The sequence below is a fragment of the Larimichthys crocea genome, chromosome XXII, assembly GCF_000972845.2.
Source record: "Larimichthys crocea isolate SSNF chromosome XXII, L_crocea_2.0, whole genome shotgun sequence".
In the NCBI taxonomy this organism is placed as follows: Eukaryota; Metazoa; Chordata; class Actinopteri; family Sciaenidae; genus Larimichthys; species Larimichthys crocea.
The window spans coordinates 17,851,774-17,876,144 of record NC_040032.1 but is presented as its reverse complement, the minus strand read 5'-3'; the positions used below and the strand labels follow the sequence as shown (position 1 = coordinate 17,876,144).

General features: G+C 39.9%; 4 protein-coding genes across 6 annotated transcripts; 3 read left to right on the top strand and 1 right to left on the bottom strand.

Moving 5' to 3' along the window:
• The first annotated feature begins 998 nt into the window (after positions 1 to 998).
• tmprss15 (transmembrane serine protease 15) lies at positions 999 to 8,081 on the top strand. Its single transcript, XM_010731475.3, has 23 exons — positions 999 to 1,110; positions 1,198 to 1,322; positions 2,056 to 2,123; positions 2,258 to 2,400; positions 2,529 to 2,612; positions 2,709 to 2,858; positions 3,012 to 3,117; positions 3,362 to 3,515; positions 3,589 to 3,730; positions 3,899 to 3,988; positions 4,071 to 4,196; positions 4,276 to 4,419; positions 4,585 to 4,695; positions 5,049 to 5,172; positions 5,317 to 5,409; positions 5,731 to 5,774; positions 5,864 to 5,938; positions 6,019 to 6,163; positions 6,448 to 6,626; positions 6,890 to 6,982; positions 7,222 to 7,361; positions 7,515 to 7,569; positions 7,695 to 8,081. The coding sequence occupies exons 1-23, from the start codon at positions 999 to 1,001 to the stop codon at positions 7,814 to 7,816; spliced, it is 2,625 nt and encodes an 874-aa protein (XP_010729777.2). The 3' UTR covers positions 7,817 to 8,081.
• Positions 8,082 to 9,976: 1,895 nt separating this feature from the next.
• On the top strand, positions 9,977 to 14,291 carry ttc1 (tetratricopeptide repeat domain 1). Of its 3 annotated transcripts, XM_019269390.2 has the most exons (9): positions 10,193 to 10,405; positions 11,842 to 11,937; positions 12,022 to 12,591; positions 12,870 to 12,930; positions 13,013 to 13,125; positions 13,253 to 13,289; positions 13,383 to 13,531; positions 13,775 to 13,829; positions 14,056 to 14,291. In XM_019269390.2, the coding sequence occupies exons 3-9, from the start codon at positions 12,031 to 12,033 to the stop codon at positions 14,190 to 14,192; spliced, it is 1,113 nt and encodes a 370-aa protein (XP_019124935.2). In that variant the 5' UTR covers positions 10,193 to 10,405; positions 11,842 to 11,937; positions 12,022 to 12,030; the 3' UTR covers positions 14,193 to 14,291. The 3 variants fall into 3 exon arrangements, with proteins under 3 accessions (XP_019124934.2, XP_019124935.2, XP_010746008.3); XM_019269389.2 differs by lacking the exons at positions 10,193 to 10,405; positions 11,842 to 11,937 and adding an exon at positions 9,977 to 10,122; XM_010747706.3 differs by lacking the exon at positions 11,842 to 11,937.
• Positions 14,292 to 15,603: 1,312 nt separating this feature from the next.
• On the bottom strand, positions 15,604 to 18,243 carry pfdn1 (prefoldin subunit 1). The gene is made up of 4 exons (XM_010747704.3): positions 18,112 to 18,243; positions 16,254 to 16,420; positions 16,054 to 16,138; positions 15,604 to 15,952 (listed from the first exon to the last, which is right to left on the bottom strand). Exons 1-4 carry the CDS (start codon positions 18,142 to 18,144, stop codon positions 15,869 to 15,871), a joined length of 369 nt encoding a protein of 122 aa, XP_010746006.1. The 5' UTR covers positions 18,145 to 18,243; the 3' UTR covers positions 15,604 to 15,868.
• Positions 18,244 to 19,720: 1,477 nt separating this feature from the next.
• zgc:110540 (deoxynucleoside kinase) lies at positions 19,721 to 22,970 on the top strand. Its single transcript, XM_010747703.3, has 8 exons — positions 19,721 to 19,956; positions 21,022 to 21,140; positions 21,316 to 21,399; positions 21,507 to 21,616; positions 21,702 to 21,849; positions 22,030 to 22,145; positions 22,285 to 22,384; positions 22,470 to 22,970. Exons 1-8 carry the CDS (start codon positions 19,854 to 19,856, stop codon positions 22,494 to 22,496), a joined length of 807 nt encoding a protein of 268 aa, XP_010746005.2. The 5' UTR covers positions 19,721 to 19,853; the 3' UTR covers positions 22,497 to 22,970.
• The last annotated feature ends 1,401 nt before the right edge of the window (positions 22,971 to 24,371 follow it).

Below are 24,371 nucleotides of genomic sequence, written 5' to 3'. Positions count from 1 at the left end.
TTCAATGTAAATAGTACTTATTGTTGCCTTTGGAGAGGTGATAAGGTGATTTATGAAAAGAAAAAATCAGAATAAACAGCGTCCAGGACGTGTCACCTGTCAGAGTGCAGAGTCAGTGGCGCCCCAATAAAAAAGATTACTTTGCAAGTTTATTGCTGCTGGACTTTAGATTCTGATAAACAAGTAACTCATCAGGAAATAAATTGAACACAGTTTGCATGAGTTGACATATCTGAAGCACACAGGGAATCATTTACCTGACAGGTATGACAAATTTTATGATAAAAAAGCAAGACTATGACACAGGTGTGTCCCATGTGTCGATAAAAGGACACTCTAAAAGGGTAAAGTCAGGTGTTGTTTCCATTTTTGTTGAGTTCATGTGACCTCATTATTTTTATTTCCTGAGATGAAGTTTGATTGACAGCTGTGGTCCTGACAGGTTGTGTTAGTTTCTGACTTTGATTCATAAGTTATACGTGAATCATCTCATTACCGATACCTTAATAAACACAATGATAGTATAGTCAAACCTTTTTCTATATTTGAATGTTTTATCAGTCTGCAGTTTATCGCCTCTGTCTTGTCACTGCTGCAACAGCAGAAACATTACGGGTGATTTGCGGTATCTGTATTGATTAACTGCTGCCGGATTGATAATGGATGAATCAATCATTTTGAGCTCAATAAAAGCTGATCACAGATCCAAATAAGAGTCAGAAAAGAGAAGCAGTCAGTGTGGAAAGTTCACAAGTAAAAACAGAAGAGAGAGAACAGCTTATTTGAAGTCTGAAGTGATCTCAAACAGGTAAGTCCATTTCTTGGAATCAGTTACCTTTCAATATAAATTTTATAAATTAATAGCAGATTATGTTTTATAGTATTTTAAACAACAGTCATATAGCCACAGAGAATCTTTGCAAGTTAATATGAAGGTCATGTAAAGTGCTGTTTGATGTACTGTTTGATATACTCACTGATTACGTGTTGCATATAGTATGGCTCGCACTCTGTCATCTCTGGAGATTATCCTCAGTGTTGTGACGTCTCTGCTTCTGGCCTGTTGTATCGGACTGATCGTAGTTTCATGGATCAGCCTGAAGCCTGAAGGTAAACACAGAGTCTTGTTTGTTTTAATGAACTGAGCATCAGCAGATATTATTGATCAATATGTTGTTGGTGTTTTGTGTGCCATAGGTGCCTCTCTGCCAGTGGGGCTGAATGGTCGGATGGTGATTACAGAGGGAGCTAATTTCTCTGAAGAGCTGAATGACCCCAGCAGTCAGTATTTTAAATCTTTGGCCTTTGATGTCCAAAAACTGGTGAGATTACAAGCTTTGATTTTGAAAATAAAGGTAGTTTTAACCTCAAGCAACTGATTACATCCCCAGCTTTTATTGTGAAAGACAGCAAGGGAAGTGACTATTGATGAGTGGTTTGATTGAACAGAAAATTGAAAACTGTTCATCAGTACACATTGTTGCACCTAGTAGTGTAATCACTGCATTGCAGTCTCCTCACATCACCCTCACCTTCCTAGTGTAAAAGAGAAACAGCATTTTGATTTTTAAGTAACAAAAACAAAAAGATTCTTATTTTTCAGTGATTATACATGCATGAAAACATAGTTATGAATATTATATTCCATGTCTGCCTTATTCTGAAAATAAAGGCCCCAAATAAAAACAAAACAAAACTGGAAGCTATGAAGTACACACCATAAAGTACACACTAAGTATGGACACTGTACAGTACACACTAAGTTTAGACACTGTAATGTACAGACCCTTAAGTACATGTTATGAAGTACACAATAGGTATGGACACCATAAAGTACACACTAAATATCAACACTATGTATGGACACTGTACAGTAACACTTAGTATGCAGTACACAGTATAAAGTACACACTATTGTCAGTTTTTATTGATTAAGTGCGATGTATAAGTTTGGTCAATACTGATATGATCAGGTATCAGGTTTAATGATGTCACAGTTTGTGTCATGTTTCTCTGAGTCACCTGATCACAGTCTGTTCTCTGATTGGTCGATAGGTATCTGAGGCGTATGGTCACAGCGAGCTTAAACATCTCTTCAAGTCCTGTCAGGTTTTATATTTCAGGTCAGATATAGATGAGTTCATCAATCATTACTGATCAATTATCACCAGCAGCTCCTGTTTGCCTGAATTATTTATTTATTGATCAGAAACTGATTATCTGATTATTGAATCTTTATTAATGTGTGTGTCCTCAGTCGGGGCAGCGTGGTGGTGAACTTTGACATCTGGTTTGATCAGCCACTTGATGTGAAGGAGGCGGAGCAGCAGCTGGAGGCGGGGCTTCAGGAGGTCGGGCCCACAGGATTGGTGATTGACAGAAACAGCATCCAGATGACAGGTGACACTGTGAGGTCAAAGGGGTCAAGCTGTTAAATTTTCATCAGGTTCAGGTCTCTCAAAGACTCAAAGAAATCAAAATCAGCAGAAACTAAGAATAATTTAATAATTGCAAATCTTCTCCTGCAGAGAAACAAGATGAGACAACACATGCACCGACCACCACACCTACCACCGCACCTACCACAGCACCTACCACCGCACCTACTACGAGTAAGCTGCATGTTTACAGTATTTATATTCATATCAACAGACTCTGTGAAACATAAAGTTACTGTAACTGACCAGTGTGTATGTACGTGTGTTCAGATGAACAGAAGATCACCTGTAACTTTGAGCAGGGCATGTGTTTGTGGAGGCAGCAGGACAACAACGATGGAGACTGGATTCGAATCAATGGCTCCACGTTTCCTCCAATGACTGGCCCAAGTTTTGATCACACACTGGGAAACAGCTCAGGTGAGTTTGTCAAAACAACAATAACTGCCGAACTGTGATAAGTGATTTAAAGGATTGTTCTTTCATAAAATGTTTGTAGTAAAATCAGTAGGATTAGCGGTAGTGTTGGTAGTACGGATCAGGTGTGTGTGTGTGTGTGTGTGTGTGTGTCAGGTTTCTACATTGTCACACCTCCAAGTCCTGGCCAATGGGAAAAAAGATACAAGATCCAAAGCCTTCCTCTGACTCCATCCACAGAGCCCATGTGTCTGAGCTTCTGGTAAACAATTACAAAATATACAAACATGTAAAATAAACACATAACAACAATAAATGAACAGATGAACAACAGGACAATAAACAAACAAATATAAACAAATGAATATGTAAACAAGATAAACAAAGGGAAAATAAATAGATACATACAATACATACAAAAGTACAAGTAAAACAATGAATACTGACAAAGACAAGGAAGGAAACATGTGAATGAATAACTATGTAAACAGGAAATGATCCAACAGGTATCACATGTTTGGAGAGGAAGTCCACCGTCTCACAGTCTTGCTCCGAAGATTTCCATTAGGTATTGGTACAGTGGTGTTCCAGAAAGATGGTAACTATGGCGACAACTGGAACTATGGCCAAGTGACCCTCATCCTGAACAGAGAGTATACGGTCAGTAACATCACAGAAGACGTCAACAGAAAGGTCAGCAGGATGTGTTCAGTCTGAACTCTGACCTCTGCAGGTGGAGTTTGAAGCTATAAAGAAGAGGGGGTTAAGAAATGATATCGCTCTGGATGACATCAAACTCACCTCTGGCGCCTGTGGCCCCGCCCCCCCTGAACCAACCAATGTACCGCTTCCAACAACCCCTCCCCCCATACCAGGTAAAACACTCACCATGTTTCTAATAACTTGTAACACGCCAACCACATCTCCTATGACAGGTAACACACAGAGCACGCCTCCTATGATAGGTAACACATGCATGAAAAAAAACCCATTTAGTATTCATACACCATGTGACTCTGCACTCTCTGATCTGATTGGTCCAGCTGACTGTGGGGGACCTTTTGACCTCTGGGAGCCAAACTCCACCTTCAGCTCCCCAAATTATCCAGAATCCTATGGGAGCAAGGCTAAGTGTGAGTACACCAATTTGTCCAGACTTGGTTTAACTTTTACTTCTACTTTTATGAATACCTGCACTAAATGCTGTCGCTGCAGGTCTGTGGACTCTCCACACCACTAGGGGTCAGAATATCCAGCTCCACTTCCTGGACTTTGATGTTGAAGAGACCTATGATGTCGTAGAGGTGCGGGATGGCGCGGGACCAAGCTCCACCATACTGGGTGAGGTTTTCAGTTTTGTTCTTACCATATATATGTGTGACTTTATTCTGCTTCAGGTTTTAACTTGCTTTGTTTCCAGCTGTCCTCACTGGCAGCGATCGCCCCACACATGATTTGTTCTCAACAACCAATCAGATGTCCGTCTGGTTCTTTACGGACAAATCTAATGAAGGCCGAGGATTCACTGCCAACTTCACCTCTGGGGTCAACCTAGGGTTACCAGGTGAGTTTGTATTTTAAACAACAGTCATATATCTACAAAGAATCTTTGCAAGTTAATATGACGTTCATGTGAATGCATTGTCTGATGTTCCGATGAACACCAGTGTTAATTATTATTATTGATTGATTATCTATTCCACTGACGGGTCGTGTTGTTTGTGAATAGCTTCATGTGCAGCCGGTCAGTTCCAGTGTCAGACAGGAAGTTGTATCCCTGAAAACAGTCAGTGTAACGGCAAGATCGACTGTCCCGATGCCTCTGATGAAGCTGACTGTGGTGAGTCAATCAGCTGGAGTGTCTCTGATTATCAACACGTGTATCAATACTGTCACAGACATTCATCTCAGTGTTTTCACTGATTTTTAAAACTAAATAAAAAAAAATTAAAATCTCATTTATGTTAAATCATTATTTATTCATTTATTTTAGATTCGTTCAGGCGGGTTCAGTTTCACTGGGTTAAGGTGTTAATGTATCCCAACAGTTACAGGTTACACCTGCCTGAATTAATGGCGGAAATTTCAAGATACCTATCACACGTAAAACTCCTCCGTATCACTGATTGTGTGTGTGTGTGTGTGTCTGTGTGTGTGTGTGTCTGTGTGTGTGTGTGTGTGTGTGTGTTTCAGTTATGTTGCAGGAGAACAATACCAATTTTGTCCAGGTACAAATCATTCACTCTTACTTCACCGTGTGTGCTGACACCTGGGACTCTCACCTGTCTGTCTTCACCTGTCAGTACCTGGGATACAGGTAACTCTCATCTATTTGTCAGTACTCAGGATACTCACCTGTCTGTCTTCACCTGTCTGTGCCTCTGATACAGGTAACTCTCACCTGCCTGTCCATCTATCAGATCCAGACTCACATCTGGTTTCTCTGTCTGACTCTTTGCAGGAACGGCGAGGCCACACTGATGCCGTCTCTGCCACAAGATTCACCATTTTTATCACTCATAGTCAGCAACGGAACACTGGAAACTAACGTCAGGTACTGACCAAACCAGACAACAACAGAACCCTGAGTCAGGTATCTAGGACCAGAACCAGGACAAGAACTATAGCCTGAACTAGAATAAGAACAAGCAGAGCTATGACAAAACAGAAGTGTAACCTTGAAGCTCAAACAACCAGAACAGTACAGGAGACCAGAACAAGGACCAGAACTATAACTAAAATTAGAACCAGACCCAGAGCTGGAACAAGAAGTCAGAACAAGGGAAAGAATTAAAACCAGAATCAGACTTATATGCAGACAGTGAAGTAGAACAAAAAGCATTTAAGACTAATTATGGTTGTTTTGTTGTTTTAGTGAAACCTGTGAGAACGTAATTTCTCTGAACTGTGACAACCAACGTAAGAACACTCGTAAACACATTCATGTAATTTAAAGTGGAATAACTGTGTTAACATGTGGAGAATGACGAAGCCTCTATCTGTTTTAGCTTGTGGTGTTCGACTGAATGTCACTAATAACACGAGGGAGATGCACCAATCAGCAGAGAGCATACCAGGTCAAGGTAAAAGACTGAATCTTCTTCTTGATCTCTTCATATTTCTTTTAGTCTGACTGTACTAAGTGATTGTTGTTACCTGTCAGATGTTGTCAGAGTGGTGGGCGGGGTTGATGCTGCAAAAGGTGCCTGGCCGTGGATGGTGTCAATGCAATGGAGGGGGAATCATGCGTGTGGAGCCTCACTGATTGGCAGAGATTGGGTGCTGACTGCTGCACACTGTGTCTACGGGTGAGACAGTCAGTGATGACACTATGACATCTGTCCACTTATGACACCCATCCACTGACAACATCTGTCCACCGATGACACCTGTCTTCATACGACACCAGTCCACCTAGGACACCTATCCACCGACAACACCTGTCTACCTACGATAACTGTCTACCTAAGACATCTGTCCACCTACAACACGTATCCATCTACGAAACCTTTCCACCTCCAGCTCCTGTCTACTTATGACACCTGTCCACCAGTTGCTTCCTATATGAATCAGACATGTTTTTGCTCGACAGGAAGAACAACCAGCTTCTGTGGACGGCTGTTATTGGACTACACTCTCATAGTGGCGCCAACTCTGTGGACGTTCAGTCCCGAAAAGTTGATCGCATCATCATGAACAGACATTACAGCAAAATAACTAAAGAGGCTGACATCGCCATGATGCATCTGCAGCAGCCAGTCAACTTCACCAGTCAGTAACAACACACAATATGAAAACATAGAACAACATGACTAATGACTATAAACTAACCAATGACACTACCAGTGATCAGCATTATGGCAGAAAAACATACACCACAAAAACTAGTTTCTACTTTTGGTTATCTTTATGTTCAAAACAAAAAATATTTTACATGATCATATCAGGTTATTTCAATAAGTTAAAATACAATACAATAGTTTATAAATTCCTTCTTGATGTTAGTTAATAAACAGAACTTTTTTGTTTTACAGAGTTCATCCAGCCGGTGTGTTTACCACCTCAAGGTCAGAATTTCACACCAGGAAGAAAATGTTTCATTGCCGGATGGGGACGAGACACTGATGGTAAGAAAAATCAACACAAACATCAACACACAGACATCAACACACAGACACAGTTGAGGTGTTTGTCAGACAGAAGTGGGTGTGGTTTCTAAAGTTAGTTGTAAAAAAGATAACATGTTGACTTGCCTTTCTCTCTCTCCTCCTGTCTGTCTCTCTCACTCTCTCCACCTGTCTGTCTCTCTCTCCACTTCCATCTTTCCACCTGTCTCTTTCTTCATTTACCTGTCTGTGTCCCTCAGGTTCTCTCCCTGACGTTCTCCAGCAGGCTGAGGTTCCTCTAGTGGATCAGGATCAGTGTCAGCTCTGGTTACCTGAGTACAACATCACCTCCAGCATGCTGTGCGCTGGATACCCCGAGGGAGGAGTCGACTCCTGTCAGGTAACCACTCACCTGGACTCACCAGGATATATTTAGTCCTGATAGACAGAGAGCAGGTGATAGTGAACATACAGACGTGTGTATGAGGTGTTGTGATGTCATCATTGACACGAACAGGAAATCAGAATGATGTTTTCCCTCACATTGTTACAGGGCGACTCTGGAGGTCCACTGATGTGTCTGGACGACGGACACTGGACTGTCATTGGTCAGTCTCTCTCTTTCACTCACACACACACACACACACACACACACACACACACACACACATACATACACATTATGATGAAGATCAGGTCTGAGGGACACTGTGTTCTGATTGGTTTCTGACAGGTGTGACATCATTTGGGATTGGCTGTGGACTACCTCAGAGACCTGGAGTCTACGCCCGAGTCTCTGCCTTCACGTCCTGGATCGCTGAGACCAGACGCTCCTCCGCCTCCTCCTTCTCCTGAGTTTTTTTACTATTCATATATGAAATAAATAAATTAAAGTCATTATAATTTATGAAGAAGATTCTCCTAATAAACAATGAACTGTTTTTACTGAATTCATTTTAAAGATCACTTTGGTATTTTACTGTTTTATTTCTGTCAGTAATAATAATTGAGGAGGTGATGTTTCATCAACTGTAAATAAGAAATTTTAAAAAAGTAAGTATTTGATTGAAAACTTTTCTTTTTACCCCAAACTTTTCTTTTATCCAATTTTTTTTACATAAAAAACAAAAATGCAAGGGAAAAAAATAAAATAAAAATCAGATATTATTATATTTTGCAGAAATTGCATCTGTCTGTGTCTTATCTCGATTATTTAGGATGACATTACAGAAACATGTCTCCTAAAAATATTATAGGAGTTGAATTTAACTGTTGTATCCTAACAGAAGATTAAAATTTAATATTCATTGAATTCAATATTTAATTATTTCCACAATCAATTGTTTATGCTAAATTTATTTTTTGTCCTTCACAGTTCTATTTTTCACTTCCAGATGAAGTGACTTTTGTTGTTCTGACTCAACCCAGTTAAATAAGTTATAATCTTCATTACATTTTTATGTTATGTCACCTTGTTTTCCAAGTTTACCATAAAAACATTTTTCAGGAACGTGCTGTATCTGTTGCATTTATCAATGAACTGAAGCCTGTTTTCCTCTTAAAATGTAACAGATTGTTGCATCACCACAGATAATCCGAAAAGGTTTAAAATCTCTCCCTCAGAGTTTGAGAATATAGTGGCCCCTAAATAGCATCTTAGGGCCCCCAAACACCTGGAAATGGCCCTGACAACAAAATATTACTTTCTAATTATAATTATTTTGTTAAAGACAAGAGCAAGAGTTACATGTTTTAAACGTATAGGTTAACATACTTTGCATTACTCATAATAAGTCATGTTTAAAATGAACATGAGGTTAAGATTTGTATCAAGTTCATGTAAATTTTATTTAATGTTCCATACAATTTGTTCTTTGTTATCTGACTTCAGCTGTGAAGGAAAGGAAGAAGTGGTTTTTAGATTTGTTCACGCCTGATTGGTGTTATGAAAATTAGGATTATACTGGGGTTCAGATGTTTTAATGCATATAGTGTGTGTGTATCCTGTCTTTTCCATGTGTCGTGCACTTCCCTTATATTGCCTGTGATTTACTGAGGCTGGCAGGGAGAGATAATTATAAATCAGTAGTACAAGGACAGGAGAGACAGGCTAGAGAAGTATCATTTGGATATGAATCATAATGCTCATTACTGTGCAGAAAACCAAGAAAGGACGTTATGATATTCTGTATCAGTGGGCATGTGTCAGAGACAGCCCATTTAAAAAAAATGTATAAGAACCAACTGTTAGAGCTCCTCAGGGAGCCTTTTCTCTGTAACCCTTTTTGTGTGTTACACTGTTAAACGCTCCTTCTTGTACAGTATAATAAAATCAACTTAAACTTTGATACTTTGAATCAAGTCTTCCTTACTCAAGTGTTGTTCTTTTTAAAAAAAAACCCATAACAATTGGCTTACATTGTCATTTTTCAATTTGTATGTAACTTTTATTTTTTTGTTTTTTTTTTTGTTTGTTTTTTAAAATGTTAGTATTGGCCCCCGGGCATCTTCACATTGTCAAATCTGGCTCCTCCTTAAAAAAAAAAAGTTTTATCGCTGATGAAGGCTAATAGACCTGGAAACATGAGAAAAGAAAAATGCTAAGGAGGCAGTAAAGAAAGAGGAGGTGGAAATGAAAGTAAACTTATCAATGGAACCGGGAAGAACCAGGAAAAAAGGAGACATAAATTACAAGGTGTAGTAGGAGAGGTGGGGTGTTGTGGAGGTCGCAGAGCAGAGCAGGTGACCATGAGCAGATTAAGAATAGGGCACAGTAAACTGAATAACACACTGAGTATATTAGGGAAACATCCAACTGGTCGGTGTAGCTGTGGGGGGAGAGAGACAGTGGAGCATGTGATTGTTGCTTGTCATGGATATGAAAGGGAAGAGATAATGGCAGGAACAGTGAGAATAGTTTCAAGAGTATAATAGAATGTGGGAAATCTGGAGAAGGGAGGAAAATCATTATGAGATATCTTGTTTTAACAGGGTTGATAAAAAAGATTTTTGTTTAAAAAAAAAAAGGAAGTAGTAAAGAAGTAAAGTCCAGAAGAGGGCAGTAAGTGCTGCCAACTGCGGTAAAGCTCCAAAGAAGAAGAGAAAGAGACGGGGTCAGTGTCCTGGAAGTGAATCCTCGGCTGGCTAGCCGGTGTTAGCAGGTACGATTATAAATCAGCTGTTTAAAAAAATAAATAATGTTTTTATCATTTTAATTGTAAGCGAGTCATCACGCGGATGACGTCACGGCGACCTGTGACGTGTCAGGCGGTTGACAACATATCCGGTGTTGACTGTCGGTCTGTGTTCGCAGTTGTCTGTTTATGAGCGTTGTCATAGCAGGTTTAAGTGTCAATATAAAGACACAGATCAACTTAGAAGTCTGTTTGGAAACCTGCTTATTTAACATCACAGCTGGGAGCTTCTAGATCTGACGCAGAGGAGGTAAAAACCTTGTTTTTTTTTCAAACAGCGGGGACTAAAAACACAGAGTTTGTTTCCTCTTTCAGCACCAGACACTCAGTCTGATTTTATCTCAGTGAAATAACAGAAACTCAACCTGCTGATCTGAACTGTATTTAAGCTACGTTTAGACTGTTTCTGTCTGAATAGGGGCTGCTTTTAAACTGCACAATAATAATAATTACAGACTCAGGGAGCTCTATATAAAAAGAAAAAATGAAAGTGAAAGAGGTCAGACATGTTGCTTGCATACAGAAATAGAAAATTCCTGCAGAAATTTTGAAAGTGACGAGCCAGTCTTTAATTCTTAGTGGTTAATGTTAATTAGCATTAGCATGTTAACATGCACGGTAGTTGAACACGTTTTATTTTTTCACTGATTTTTTTTCTCTGCTTCTCACTCTAGTTAGTGATAGCTATGGCAGTGAAAAAAATAAACGTATTCGACTAATGTGGCCTCAAATGCCACGATTACAGACACGATTTATACATAGAAACGTAGGAAAATTTGTCGTCTCACTCGCATTCGCCTGCTAAAGCTGTCAGCCTTATAGTTTTTGTGGGAGACGCAAAGATGCGGCAGCAACACCCATCCGCAGCCTCATAGACTGCCATGTTAAAAAGGCGGGAAATTTTCTGGAGGAAAGCAGGAATAACGTTTCTTTGAATTGCTGTAAAGGGCACATTTCTTCACTTTATCGACACAAAACAACTATGTAGACGTTCAGGAAGGGCTCAGGATGCTTAAAGTTAAGCCGGTTCAATGATTGGAAATACGGTTTGGCCAGAGATCCTTCCTGTTCAAGGGATGGTCTCAGCATTTTCTCTCTCTCTCTGTCAGCATTTCCAACTGACATTTTAACAGGTGCAGTAACTGCTCTGCTGATTAAGGCCCGGCAGGCACAAGCCCAGCAGCGGCCATTTTAGCAGTTATTGGCACTTAATTTGAACTTGTCTGTCTAAAATGACAGACAGAGAAAGCAGAGCTATCAATTTTTGGGTAAAACATTTGCAGTAAAAAGTGTCAGAGGTGGAATAAGTACTTTACAGTACAAGTTTGAGGTACTTGTACTTAAGTGTTTCTATTTTCTGCAACTTTTTACTCCTCTACATTTATTTGATACTTGTGTTGTTACTTTTAGGTGCAGATTACTGATTACAGACCCCTCGTGTCACCCTCTTCTCTCTAGCTGATGGAGAAACTATGGTGAAATCTATCTAGAGCTAGTTTAGTTTGTCCATTCTGGGCTACTGTAGAAACAGTAATAGTGGACAATAAAATGTTAATAATATAAAACATAATTATTCAGATTTTCTGGTGATTATACACGAATGAAATCACAATTATAAATGCGGTAACAATGTATCACTCCACTTTTATTTGATCTATTCATTTTTGTTTCCACCCATCATGACAGTGCTTTATTAGCTCTGGTGGGCGAGCAGCTTTCTCAGTGCTGATAGGCTGTTAGTCGTGACGTGTGACCAATCAGAGCACATCTACATGCACAGAGGTAGAGGTAGCTGGTTCAGAGCCAGAGTGTCATGTTTTAAATTTAATTTGATTTGTGGGTTTTTAATTTTATTTTGTGTCACAGAGCTCTAACATGAGCAGCCAAGGAGGTGAGGAGAGATGCAGCCAAGAAGCTGGAAAACCGAGAGAACAGGAGCAACAGGAGGAGGAGGAGAACTTCTATGACTGTGAGGAGACCTTCTATGACTGTGAGAAGACCGTGGAACCTTCAGAGAGAAGAGGGATGAAGGAGAAGAAAGAGGATGAAGAGAGCCGACAGGATAAAAGCGTGTCAGAGGACTTTCACGTTAAAATGAACAAATTGACTGATAGCAAAGACGTCACAGATAGTGAGGGAGGAGGACAGGAGGAGGCGCAGGGTGACAAGCCACAGGAGGAGAAGCAGGGTGACAGGATGCAGGAAGTGAAGCAGGACGACAGGCTGCAGGATGAGGTCCAAAGTGACAGGCTGCAAGAAGATGTGCAAGACGATAGTCAGCAGGAGGGGGCACAAGGTGACAGCCCGCAGGAGGGGGCGCAAGGTGACAGCCTGCAGGATGATTCAGAATTTAAGGAGGAGAAGAGTCAGGAGGTCGAGTTTGATGATGACTACCTGAGAGAGGTGGAAAAGGAGCTGACAGAGGAGGAGAAGGAGGTAACACCTTCAGCTGTTTACATGTTTACCTCTTGATCATTAGTTGTGAAATGTCAATAGCTGGCAAAATGGTGTTGTAGATGTGTTGTAGTGTAGCTTTTTACTACATGTTTTTATAAACCACACCAGACCAGAACATTTACAAACCAGATCTCACTGTGGCGTGGTGCTCTCAGGCACCTTTTACTTTTAGGTGTAAAAAGAGGCATGGAGGTGTGCCAGATGTGATGCTGTAAATCGGAGACATTAAAACCTGCACTTTATTTTCTCCCTTTCAGAGCCGAAAACAGCAAAGTTTAACTCTGAAAGAACAAGGCAACAAACTGTTTAAAGCTGGAGGTGAGTGACATCATCATCACAGTATGTGCAGTATAAACCAATATGACCGGTATAGGCCAGTATTGACCACATCTTTCTGCAGACTGGTTGGAGGCGGAGCGAAGCTACAAGGAGGCGTTGGTTTTATGTCCAGTTTGTTTCAGCAAAGAGAGAGCCGTGCTGTTCTCAAACAGAGCTGCTGCAAGACTGCACCTGGTAACAAGACCACTAACATAGCAACATGCTAATACTGAAGCTAACAATATGCTATGGTCAAGATTGACCATGACATGACAACATGCTTATGACATGCTAACAGTAACAATGTGTGTGTCTCTGTCAGGATATGAAGGATCAGGCGATCACAGACTGCACTAGAGGTGAGTGATGACATCATTCCGTACCTGTACAGCAGCAGATGTCACCGGTTGACCCGTGTAAAGTTAATGTGATTGGTTGTTTGGTTGCCACAGCGATAGAGCTGAATCCAGACTACGTGCGAGCGCTGCTAAGAAGGGCAGAGCTTTACGAGCAGACGGATAAGCTGGACGAGGCTCTGGAGGACTACAAGAAGGTCCTGGAACTAGACCCAAACCTGACCAGTGCCAGACAGGCCTGCATGGTGAGTTCACTGACCGCTAGGACAGACCTGAACCATACAAGCCCATTAGTGTAGCCGGAAAGGCTGCAGTGTTCATGACTAGGTTTGGACTAGTATCTGTTTATGCTTTAACAACTTCCTGTTTACATCCGCAAAAATAAAACAACGAGAGTCATTAATATGAACTTTAATGACACATTGTAATTACACATTAATACAAACTGACTGTAACTTTGTCTCTCTTTGTACCTGTCTCTCTCTCAGAGGCTGCCTCAGCAGATTCACGAAAGAAATGAGAAGTTGAAGGAGGAGATGATGAGTACGTACTGCACCTGAACACACCACCTTACAGCAACAGTACACTTGTTTATTCATGTTAAAGTTCAATAATCAACGATACATTTATTTCTCTGATTTGTTCCTGTATTTTCAAAATAAAGCACACCTATTATTTCAAATTAAAGTTAAACACTGTTTTTAGCTCCTGTTGTTGTTTATGTGATTATCTGTAACACGTCTCTGACCTTCGACCTTACCTGCTTCAGGTAAACTAAAGGATCTGGGAAACGTTTTCCTGAGACCTTTCGGACTTTCCACCAGCAACTTCCAAGTGAACCAGGATGCAAACACCGGCTCCTACTCCATCAACTTCGTCCAGAACCCAAACAACAACAACAGATGACATCACAGCCGTACAGTCATAACATCACAGTACAGTAACATGTAGATCAACCTGTGTGTATTCAAAGGAGAATAAAAGCTGACCAATTTGTTTCCTGTCTGTGGTGTTGTTGTCCTTTTGTGAAGCTTTTACCGGTACCCATGGTAACCTGTGCTGCAATTTCAAGGTACCAATCAGATCACTGGAAATGTACCGACATCGTTCTTACAGGATGTGGGAATCACATGATGATGATAAAAACACATAAACAAAAGTTGATGTTTCATCTCAAAAATAATTTACTTTTTCTGAATTTAACTTTTATCAGATTATTTTACAAACAGGTTATTTCAGATTGTGTTTTTTTTATTGTTATTTATAATATATTATAATCCATCCATTATCTGTAACCGCTTATCCTCATCAGGATCACAGTGGGGCTGGAGGCAGGGTAACAACAAATTACCAGTTCATCCCAGGGCACATAGATACAGACAACCATTCACTCTCACATTCACACCTACTGTCAATTTAGAGTCACCAATTAGCCACTTAAGTTTATGTGTTTGGACTGTGGGAGGAAGCCGGAGTACACGGAGAAAACCCACGCAGACACAGGGAGAACATGCAAACTCCACACAGAAAGGCAGAGGTTTGAACTCGGAACCTGGAAGAGGAACAGTGCATTTATCATTTATAATCAATATGTTCTAATTAATCATCACAAGTTGTTTTTAGGTTTCAGATATAACAGATGAAAACCTTGGATCTCCAGCTTTGTGGATCTTTATGCTCAGATGAGTCAAAAAAGAAAGTGTTGCTCTATTTCCTGTTGCCAGCGCAGGTTATGTCACTTGTTTACCTTCAGATCAAACAAATTGATGTGCAGCTGGAAAGCTAAAACACAGATAAACCAATGTGTCTTTTTAACAGAAGTAATCTGTTTGTTTGTCAGCGGGATCACAGAGCGACTGACCAGAGTTTGTGGTGTAAAAAAACACCCATTAAAGTCTGCATCAGATGATTTTTGACTCACTGCGAGATCGATTGGTTGTACTACAAACATAGAAAATAGCCTTTATTTAGAAAAGCAGTGAACAATGTCGACGTTTATGCTGCAGATACATCGTAGAAGACTGAGCTGGCCTTCAGTTATTATTAGTTTATTATTATCTGATAAAAGCTTTATAACCAGGTTCAGGAACAAAAACCACGCCTTGAACATGTCCCATTTCAGCATCTCAAGTACTTGAGCACACCTTATCTGTTCACTTCCTCTTTTACTCAGTTTTCAGATAACTTTTATCCATAAACGCGTGGTCTCTGTTAGTGAAATCATGAATAATTTTTATCATAAAAGTTAAAAAATGAAAATCTGTTCTTAATGTTTAAAATTATTCCGCCGTGAACACTTATTTAAATAACAAATCACAACGATTCATATTTTATTCTTTCATTTAATGATGCTCTCATGATTGATGATTATTGGCTGACTAGTTTGTTTAGGCATCAAATTCAACGCAAAGAATTCAGACGGGAAACAGAAGGTTCAACATTTTAACAAAACTGAACAACTAACAAACACAGCTATTGACATGAATGTGTGTGTGTGTATGTCTTCATAATATTTGATTACAGATGATCGATGAGTGTATAAGTGTGTTACTAATAATGTGTTATTGATGGTTGATGGTTTATCACTGTGCTCTTCTGGACAGCAGCATCTCTCTGATGTTGTCTTCTGCTTCTTTGACGCTGCGTTCAAGGTACAATTTCTTCTGCTGGAAATCACAGGACATACAGTCAGACCACTGACACACCTGCACACACAAACCGCAGGTGAATCACGTGTTTTATTGTGTATAACGGTGTGTATTTGTACCTCGAGTTCTTTAATTTTTTCGTCAGCTGTTTTCTGTTTGTCCATCAGCTGATTGTTGATTTCCTCCTTGGATTGAAGGATGAACCTGAAACACAAACACACACACACACACCCCTGAGTGATGATGACACACCCGTCTGTAGTTTAAATATATTAACCCGTGCAGGTAAACAATGATCCTGGTTGTCATGGAGACTCACATGCGTCCAACTCCCTCGTACAGTCGCGTGTTGTCGGGCAGTGTGGTGATCTCAGTGTGGGTTAGCTTAGCGTGTTTCTGGACTCGGGTCAGCTGATCGATCTGTAGGTCAGCCAACTTCACCTTCTGCTGCGTGTCGATCATCTTCACCTGCAGCTCCGTGAACGCCTACAGGAGAGAGGTAACACTCTGATGAAAAACACCTGAAAGTCTGTCTTAACAAAAGAGACAGGTACGGAGAGACAGACAGGTACGTAGTGAAAAAGGTACATTCTTTATCATTAAGAAAAAAAATAAAGGCACAGATGTTTAATCTTACAATTCACTAACAACCATGTTTTGTCTTCAGGTGTCCTCACCATCATGTGACTGTTTTTACCTGCAGACCATGACATCCGACAAGTGCGCTGTCAAGCATGTTGAACAGGTGTGTAACATGCTAAGTCTTAAGGTGGAGTGAGTTCTAAAAGTCTCAGCTGCAGAGTCTGTATCGATGGAGACAATCAGAGTGTAATGAGCAAAGATAATAATTGCAATTGAGTAGACCGCCATCTGTCTGCATGGACTATTAACTACCTCACCAACAGACTACAGTAGACTACAGGCTTCATGACTGCAAGTTTGATGTGGTGATTGGCACGAGGGGTACAGAGCTCTCTCCTTTTCTCTTCAGCCTGTACACGTCAGACTTCAGGCACTGAGAGTTGTCACCTCCACAAGTTATGATGCTACAGCCATCTTTGGACCAGAGTACGGGGTGGTCATCAACCACCGTCACTGTAGGTGCCACATGCTGGGATGTTGATGTTTATGTTTGTGTTGGTCTCAGCTGTCGGTTTGACACCTTTCATGCATGTCACGGGGGTTGTGGTTGAGGAGCAGTGATTGAATGAATGGGCATATATTCACCTATTCACCGCGGCGGCTGCATGGAGAGGGGGTGAGTAGGGAGAGCGTATTTTTTGTTGACCACGTAATTTAACTGCAGACCGAGTTTTTGAACATCTTGCCTTGCTTTGCCTGGATTTGTCTCTTTTGTTACGCTGGAAATAAATACGGACACAATCGGAAAATATGGAAATGGCTTTGTCGTTTGTGTAGCGAGTCACCAATGCAATGCTCCCTCACTTAGCAAGTGACTTCGCTTTTCGTTTGGAGTCACCACCCTCACATTAACACCATCCCCAAGGAGATGGGGATGGATTTCCTGAGAAAGCCACACCAGTGAACGTTCAGGGATTGAATGTCGAGATGGAGAGGGCGCACACTAAATATCTGTGTGTCCACCTCAACAATAAACTGGAATAGTCTGAGAACATGGACGTCCTGTACAAGAAGGGTCAGAGTTGTCTTCACTTACTGAGGAGAGTGTGCAGGACTCCATAGAGGAGGTGGGGGAGAGGAGGATGTTCCTGATGATCCTGAACAACTCCTCTCACCTCCTGCTTCAGACTGTGGAGGCTTTAAACAGCTCCTTCAGCTCCACCACAGCTGTCACTCTTACTCTTCATGCAGCTGTTTCACTGATTTAATTTCACTCTTTACATGCATAATCTTACTTAAATTAAACTACACTGTGCTATAACATTCTCCTGTGCAATTATAATATTATTATAGTATTTTGTTTATCTTATTTTTCTATTTTTAGCATGTTTCCCGGTGTGGGACCTGTGTAATCCTGTTTGACGTGAACAGTCAGTGTTAGCTCCTCATGCTAACAGTTAGCTCCGGTGTTAATCGCAGGATTGCTACGGCAACCGCTAACCGCCGTTACTAGAGAGCCGTTAGTTCACCGCCGCGAGAGAGAGCACGTGACCGACAGGTGAGACCAGGTAACACATTTTAAACACGCGTATTACCTTCTTCAGCTCGAGGTCTATGGGCGCAGCCATCTTCACCAACGATGAACCAGATCCACGCACTGCGCATGTGCGAAGACGATCTTTGGCGTTCTACTTCGGCATACTTCGGCATTCTTCGGCATTTTTCGGCACTCTTTGTTCTACTTGCGGGTTGCAGCCATATACGGTGAATCCAGACCTATTTATTCTGTCTGTGGTCCATTTTTTTTTTTTTACAATATCAGGTAAATAATGAAACGATAATGTCAATAATAAAATACAAACAAAGAAAAATACAAAATAAAATAAATATACTAAAATAAAATAGAATATATATATTGTCATTATGTAATACATAACGGAATTTAAATGCCGTGTCTTCAGTGCAGGAAGTACAAAAAAAACATAGTATAAATCATAAAGGGATAAAAACATGGGGAAAATGTGTCTACAAGATGTCTACAGCATGTCCTATTGGTCCAGAAAAGTTCGTCTCTTTACTCTAACTTCCTGTTTAAAAATAGTGTGTTTTTTCTTTATTTGTTTGTCATTTTCATGTTTATATCAAGACCAAATATTTAACATTTGCTCTAAAAACTATACCATAACTGTACTTTAAACTATATTTAATATATATATTATTTTTACTCTTATTGTGTTGTGTATTTTGTTTTCTTATTGTTGTTATGTTTAAAGGGAGATGACAAAATAAGAATTTAATTCCTGTATAAGCCACGTGTTTGTACTTGCAAATGACAATAAATCTCTTGAAATCTTGAGAATGTCATTTTAAACTGATAACAAACGTATATACAGTACATATGTAATTATTTCCTTAACACAGGTTTTAATATTGAATGTAATTATTTACCGTCTTTGTTATCTTTGTTGGCTACAATCTGACATCTCTTCAGGACCTGTAGTCCTCCCACCTGGACCTTTTACCTGGTAAATATTTGCACATTCCTGCATAGAACTGTACAGCTCTTTTATATATTGTACATACATTTATATATATTTTTTTATTGGAGATCAGCATTTCACAGTTATTAATACAAGGTATAGAGTTATAGCACAGCTGTTTCCCCTGCCTTTTTTTTTCTGAGAACAACAAACCAGAAAAAACAACTTCTCCCAAAACCAATGAGGGAGAGAGGAGAAAAAATAAAATAAAATTACATAAAATTAAATAAAATGAAAATAAATAATAACAATGATATATAAATCATCTGAATAAAGTAAGAAAATAAGTAAAAATACACATTAGAAAATTTATTGAATGGTAAGGAAGAAGGAAATAAATTAATAATAGACTAAAATAAATAATATAACATAAAGGGAGGTAATGAAGAAAGAATATTACTAATATTAAGGACAATAGATAAGGAAATAAAGGATGCTCAGTACATATATTTATTTCTTATAGTACTTACTTTATTTTGATATGCTCCAAAACAAAGAGACAAATATCTTGTATGTGACCTACTAGACCTACTTAGCAACCTACTTCTCTGGAAAGAGAAGCAGAGTGAGACGTCTTTAATTAAAACTCTGTAAAAATAAACAGAGTGAGACATCTTCTCAGATGTGTAATATAAAACATCTCTGCGCATGCTTCGCCCCGCCCCCGGTAAGCGTTGTCTATGTGCGCGCGAGGTTTAAGTCAAAGAAGCGCCTCGCGCCAGTTAGTCACTTCGTGTCCGCGCGGACAGTCAAACAAAACAAACCGTCCATCCGGATAAAACTTGATTTTTTCAAACATGGCAACTCCACCGAAGAGACCGCACCGTGCTCCCGACAGCCCGCAGCTTGACGGCAGCTTCTCCCGCAGAGGAAAGAAGATCTCCATCGAGGGAAACATCGGTGAGTTTTGAAGCCGAACCGCGTAGATCAGAGCTGAATTTAGTAACATCTATCATCTCTGATCAACGACTGCGAACCCGTTAAAATGTCGCTTCATCCCGCCGAGCACGGTCACTGATGTCCCGGAGAGAAATGTACGGTTTTAGGTTTAAACGGTCGGATTTAAAGTCCGTCCCGCCTTAACGGAGCGGGTTGGCGCCAAATCTAGATCAGAATGTACCAGTGATCAATAACAACAATCAACAATGACCTGTGAAACTTTAACTATCAGTCATTTATACCTCGATGTACACACACTCTGTTAAAAGAAAAGTACTGCATGTTGTTACTCAAGTAAAAGTACATGAATATTATCAGTAAAATATACTTAATACTAACAAGTAAAAGTACTGAAGCATTGTCAGTTAAATATTCTTACAGTATCAAGAAAAGTACACAAATATAAGTTAAATGTGCTTACAGTATCAAGTAAAAGAGCACAAATATTATCAATTAAATATACTTACGGTAACAAGTAAAAGCATTGAAGTATTATCAGTTAAATGTACTTACAATTAGAGGTAAAAGTACTGAAGGATTGTCAGTTAAATATTTTTACAGTATCACGATCAGAATCAGTTAAATGTGCTTATAATATGTAAAAGTACACAAATATTATCAGTTAAATGTGCCTAAAGTATCAAGTAAAGTACACAAATATTATCAATTAAATATACTTACAGGATGAAGTAAAAGTATTGAAGTATTATCAGTTAAATGTACTTACAGTAACAGGTAAAACTACACAGAAATGATAAGTTAAATATACTTTCAGTTAAATATGATTAGTAAAAGTACTCATTGTGCAGTAATTTATCACAGAATGATGCAGTAACGTGGAAGCATCTGAATGCTGTACTTGCATTCATGTACTTGTTTATGTACTAGTTTTAAACTGTTTAAACTTTTATTATGTTCTGGTTTTACTGCAGTAAAATTTACAATACTATTCTGTGAAAATATTTAGTACTTCAAAATTGTATTCACTAGACTGTCTCTCTCTTTGTCTGTCTGTCCGTCTCTCAGCTGCAGGAAAGTCCACCTTTGTGCGTCTCCTTGAGCAGGAGTCGAACGAGTGGGAGGTGATTCCTGAACCCATCGGAAAGTGGTGCAACGTCCAGAACGACAGCGACGATATTTACCAGGTGAACATACAGCACCTGAACACAACACGTGAAAGCTACCATTTGATGTCAATGGTCTACAGCTCGTTCACTGAAACCATCACTTTGACACGTGGACAGGAGGATGACGCTCCACCATCTTGTCACAGAAATCTCACCTGAGTACCTGTCTGTCTGTTTACCTGTCTGTCTGCAGGAGCTAAGTTCCTCCCAGAAGAGTGGAGGAAACCTGCTGCAGATGCTATATGATAAACCAAGCCGCTGGTCCTACACCTTCCAGGTAAGAGCACCTGACTCCCCACACTCAGGTGGTTACGATATGCAGCAGGTGAAGCCGTTGTATGTAGACTAACCACCTGTCTCCCTCTCTTTCTGTCTGTCTGTCAGAGTTACGCGTGTCTCAGCAGGGTTCGCTCTCAGCTTCAGGCCCCGTCGGTCAAACTTCAGCAGGCTGAGAACCCCGTTCAGTTCTACGAACGCTCCGTCTACTCAGACAGGTAACTACACACACACACACACCTGAAACGAGTAACTACACACACCATTAGAGTACTGGAGTAACCCTGTGTACTGTGTGTACAGGTACGTGTTTGCGTCCAACCTGTTTGAGTGCGGTAGCCTGACAGAAACAGAGTGGAGTGTTTATCAGGACTGGCACACCTGGTTACTGAACGAGTTTGAACCGGACATCGCCCTGGACGCCATCATCTACCTGAGAGCTCAGCCACAGGTACTGATGCAAAAACTACTACTACCACTATTATTAGTAGTATTATTATTACTGTGATGGTACTACTAGTACTACTGGTGCTCCTGCTGCTGCTACTGCTGCTATTACTACTGCTCACAGTATTTGTCTGTATATTTCAGTGCTGCCTTCATGCTCACGGTATTTGTCTGTATATTTCAGCGCTGTATGCAGCGCCTGCTCCACCGGGGCAGGGAGGAGGAGCAGGGGATTCCTCTAGAGTATCTCGAACAGCTGCACTTCAAACATGAATCCTGGCTGTTCCACAGGAACCTCAGGTAAGAGACACACTGACACATGTCATCAGTGAGGTCACAGAGCCTCGTTGATTTAAAGGAAACTGTAGTGATGTCTGGTGGTGTGTTCAAGGGCATGCTGGAGAAAACAGACGTTACATTAACCTGTCTGTGTGTTCAGGTTGGACTTTCAGTACCTGAATGATCTCCCTGTTCTAATACTGGACGTCGACGACGACTTCAAGAACGACCGTATCAAACAGCAAGTCATTGTCGACAAGGTTAGATTTTTGTTTACTATTTTCTACTTTACTCTACTGTGTTTCACGGACTTTCGTCTGATCTGGAGTCTGTTTTCTTCTGCAGGTCAAAGAGTTTCTCACGACGCTTTAGAAGTCCATCCACCAATCACAGCCCATGGTGTGAGCCATGGGCTCGTCTGATTGGTCGACCCAGTTACACTTTGTAAATGTTTCTCTTGTTTTAAATTTTTTTTACTCATGTTTTTACTTTTTCTTGACCTCATGTACATTTATATCAATTTATAATTTTGTAGATAGTGTGTGTGCGTGTGTGTGTGTGTGGTAGTGAGCGAGAGTGTGAACACCATGTAATTACTTGAATTAGTTTGATATTTATGCTGCAGTCTGAATCAAATAGTTTGAGGTGTCATTGAATGCACCACGATGCCTTCAGGGACAAACAGTATTAGATCTTTCCATATATCATAACCGCTCATCCTTATCAGGGTTGCGGGAAGTTTGAACTTTTTATCTCTGTAAATATGTTTTGAATAAAGAAACTCAGACTGATGTGTTTGATTTGACATTATCACACCAAACCCTGTTTAAATTCATAATATTTTAATCATATTTAATTGACAAAGACGACTCATTAAATGTTGAAACTGAGAAATGTTCTTGTTTTTGGGGAAGTTATATGCCCATTTTGAATTTGATGCCATCAACACGTTTTAAAACAGTTTATCGCTCTGCTCGTTTCCTCTTCTTTTAACAACACTCTGTAAGTGTGGGAACCGAGGAGACTCTGCTGTGATCTTGAAAGTTTAATGGTTTCCCATTCTTGCTTGATGCAAGATTTAGGATGCTCAACAGTTCGGAGTCTCCTCCTAGGTGACAAGTTTGGACTGCAGACAGGCCGGTTTAGTACCCAGGCTCCTATACTATGGAGACATACTGTTGTAAGACGTGCAGTTTGGCATTGTCTCAATGAAATAAACAAGCTGTCGTCTACATGGCAGCATATGTTTCTCCAAAACCCATATATATTGTCATGACAGTTTTTCACCTCAGTCCATCCTAAATGAGCTTAAACAGTTTTGTTCTGTTTGTCACGTTAAAAACTTAAATTTAATTTAAAAAACAGTTTTAAAACTAACCAGGTGGAAAACAAAACTGAAATATCTAACTTATGAGTAGGACATTAAACATTGTACTACAATACACTGGACACATTAACAGTATTATAATATACTGACAGTGTTCTATTACTAAGTACATGTTCTGTCCTGGCAGGAATGCTGAAGATATATGATTAACTTCAACAGTTTTCTGCATATTTCTTCATAATGAGCGAGTTTAATTTTGGAGTTAACAGCGTTTCAGTGGTATACTTTTAATAAAACATTAACGTTCAGACTGTTATGTCACACTCTGACAGCCAATCAGTGACCAAGACCCAGCAGGTCACAGCAGTCAGCAGCGGACAAATGATTTGTTGAGGTTAACTTTGTTCTGTCAGTGTTCGACTTTTAAACTTGATGTTTCTCTTGTCATCATGATGTTGCACACACACAAACCTGAGACTGAAATAATTATGTTTTATATGTTATTGTTTATTTATGTATATACAAAGAAAATCAAGTGACAGCAAGACATAAAATAGTACAGATATATATTTATAAAAATGTTGTAATATAGTGATGATAACATGGATAAAGTAGTAGTGTACTTATAAATATAAATATGGAGGATCTCCATGGATGGCAGCTTCATGATGTGCAAAACAGTTTTCATTTACATTTAGTCATTTAGGTGATGCTTTTATGCAAAGCAACTTACAAAAAAGGGAAACAATCAAGGTACAGTGTGACAAGGACATGTTAGTGCAGCAATAAGTACTACTCACATAGAAACAAGTAACATTTCTAAAAGGGGGATAGATTTAGCATGTTCAGTTGTTCGTAGTGCTATGAGAGAAGGTACTCTCTGAAGAGCTGGGTCTTCAGGAGTTTTTTTGAAAGTAGAG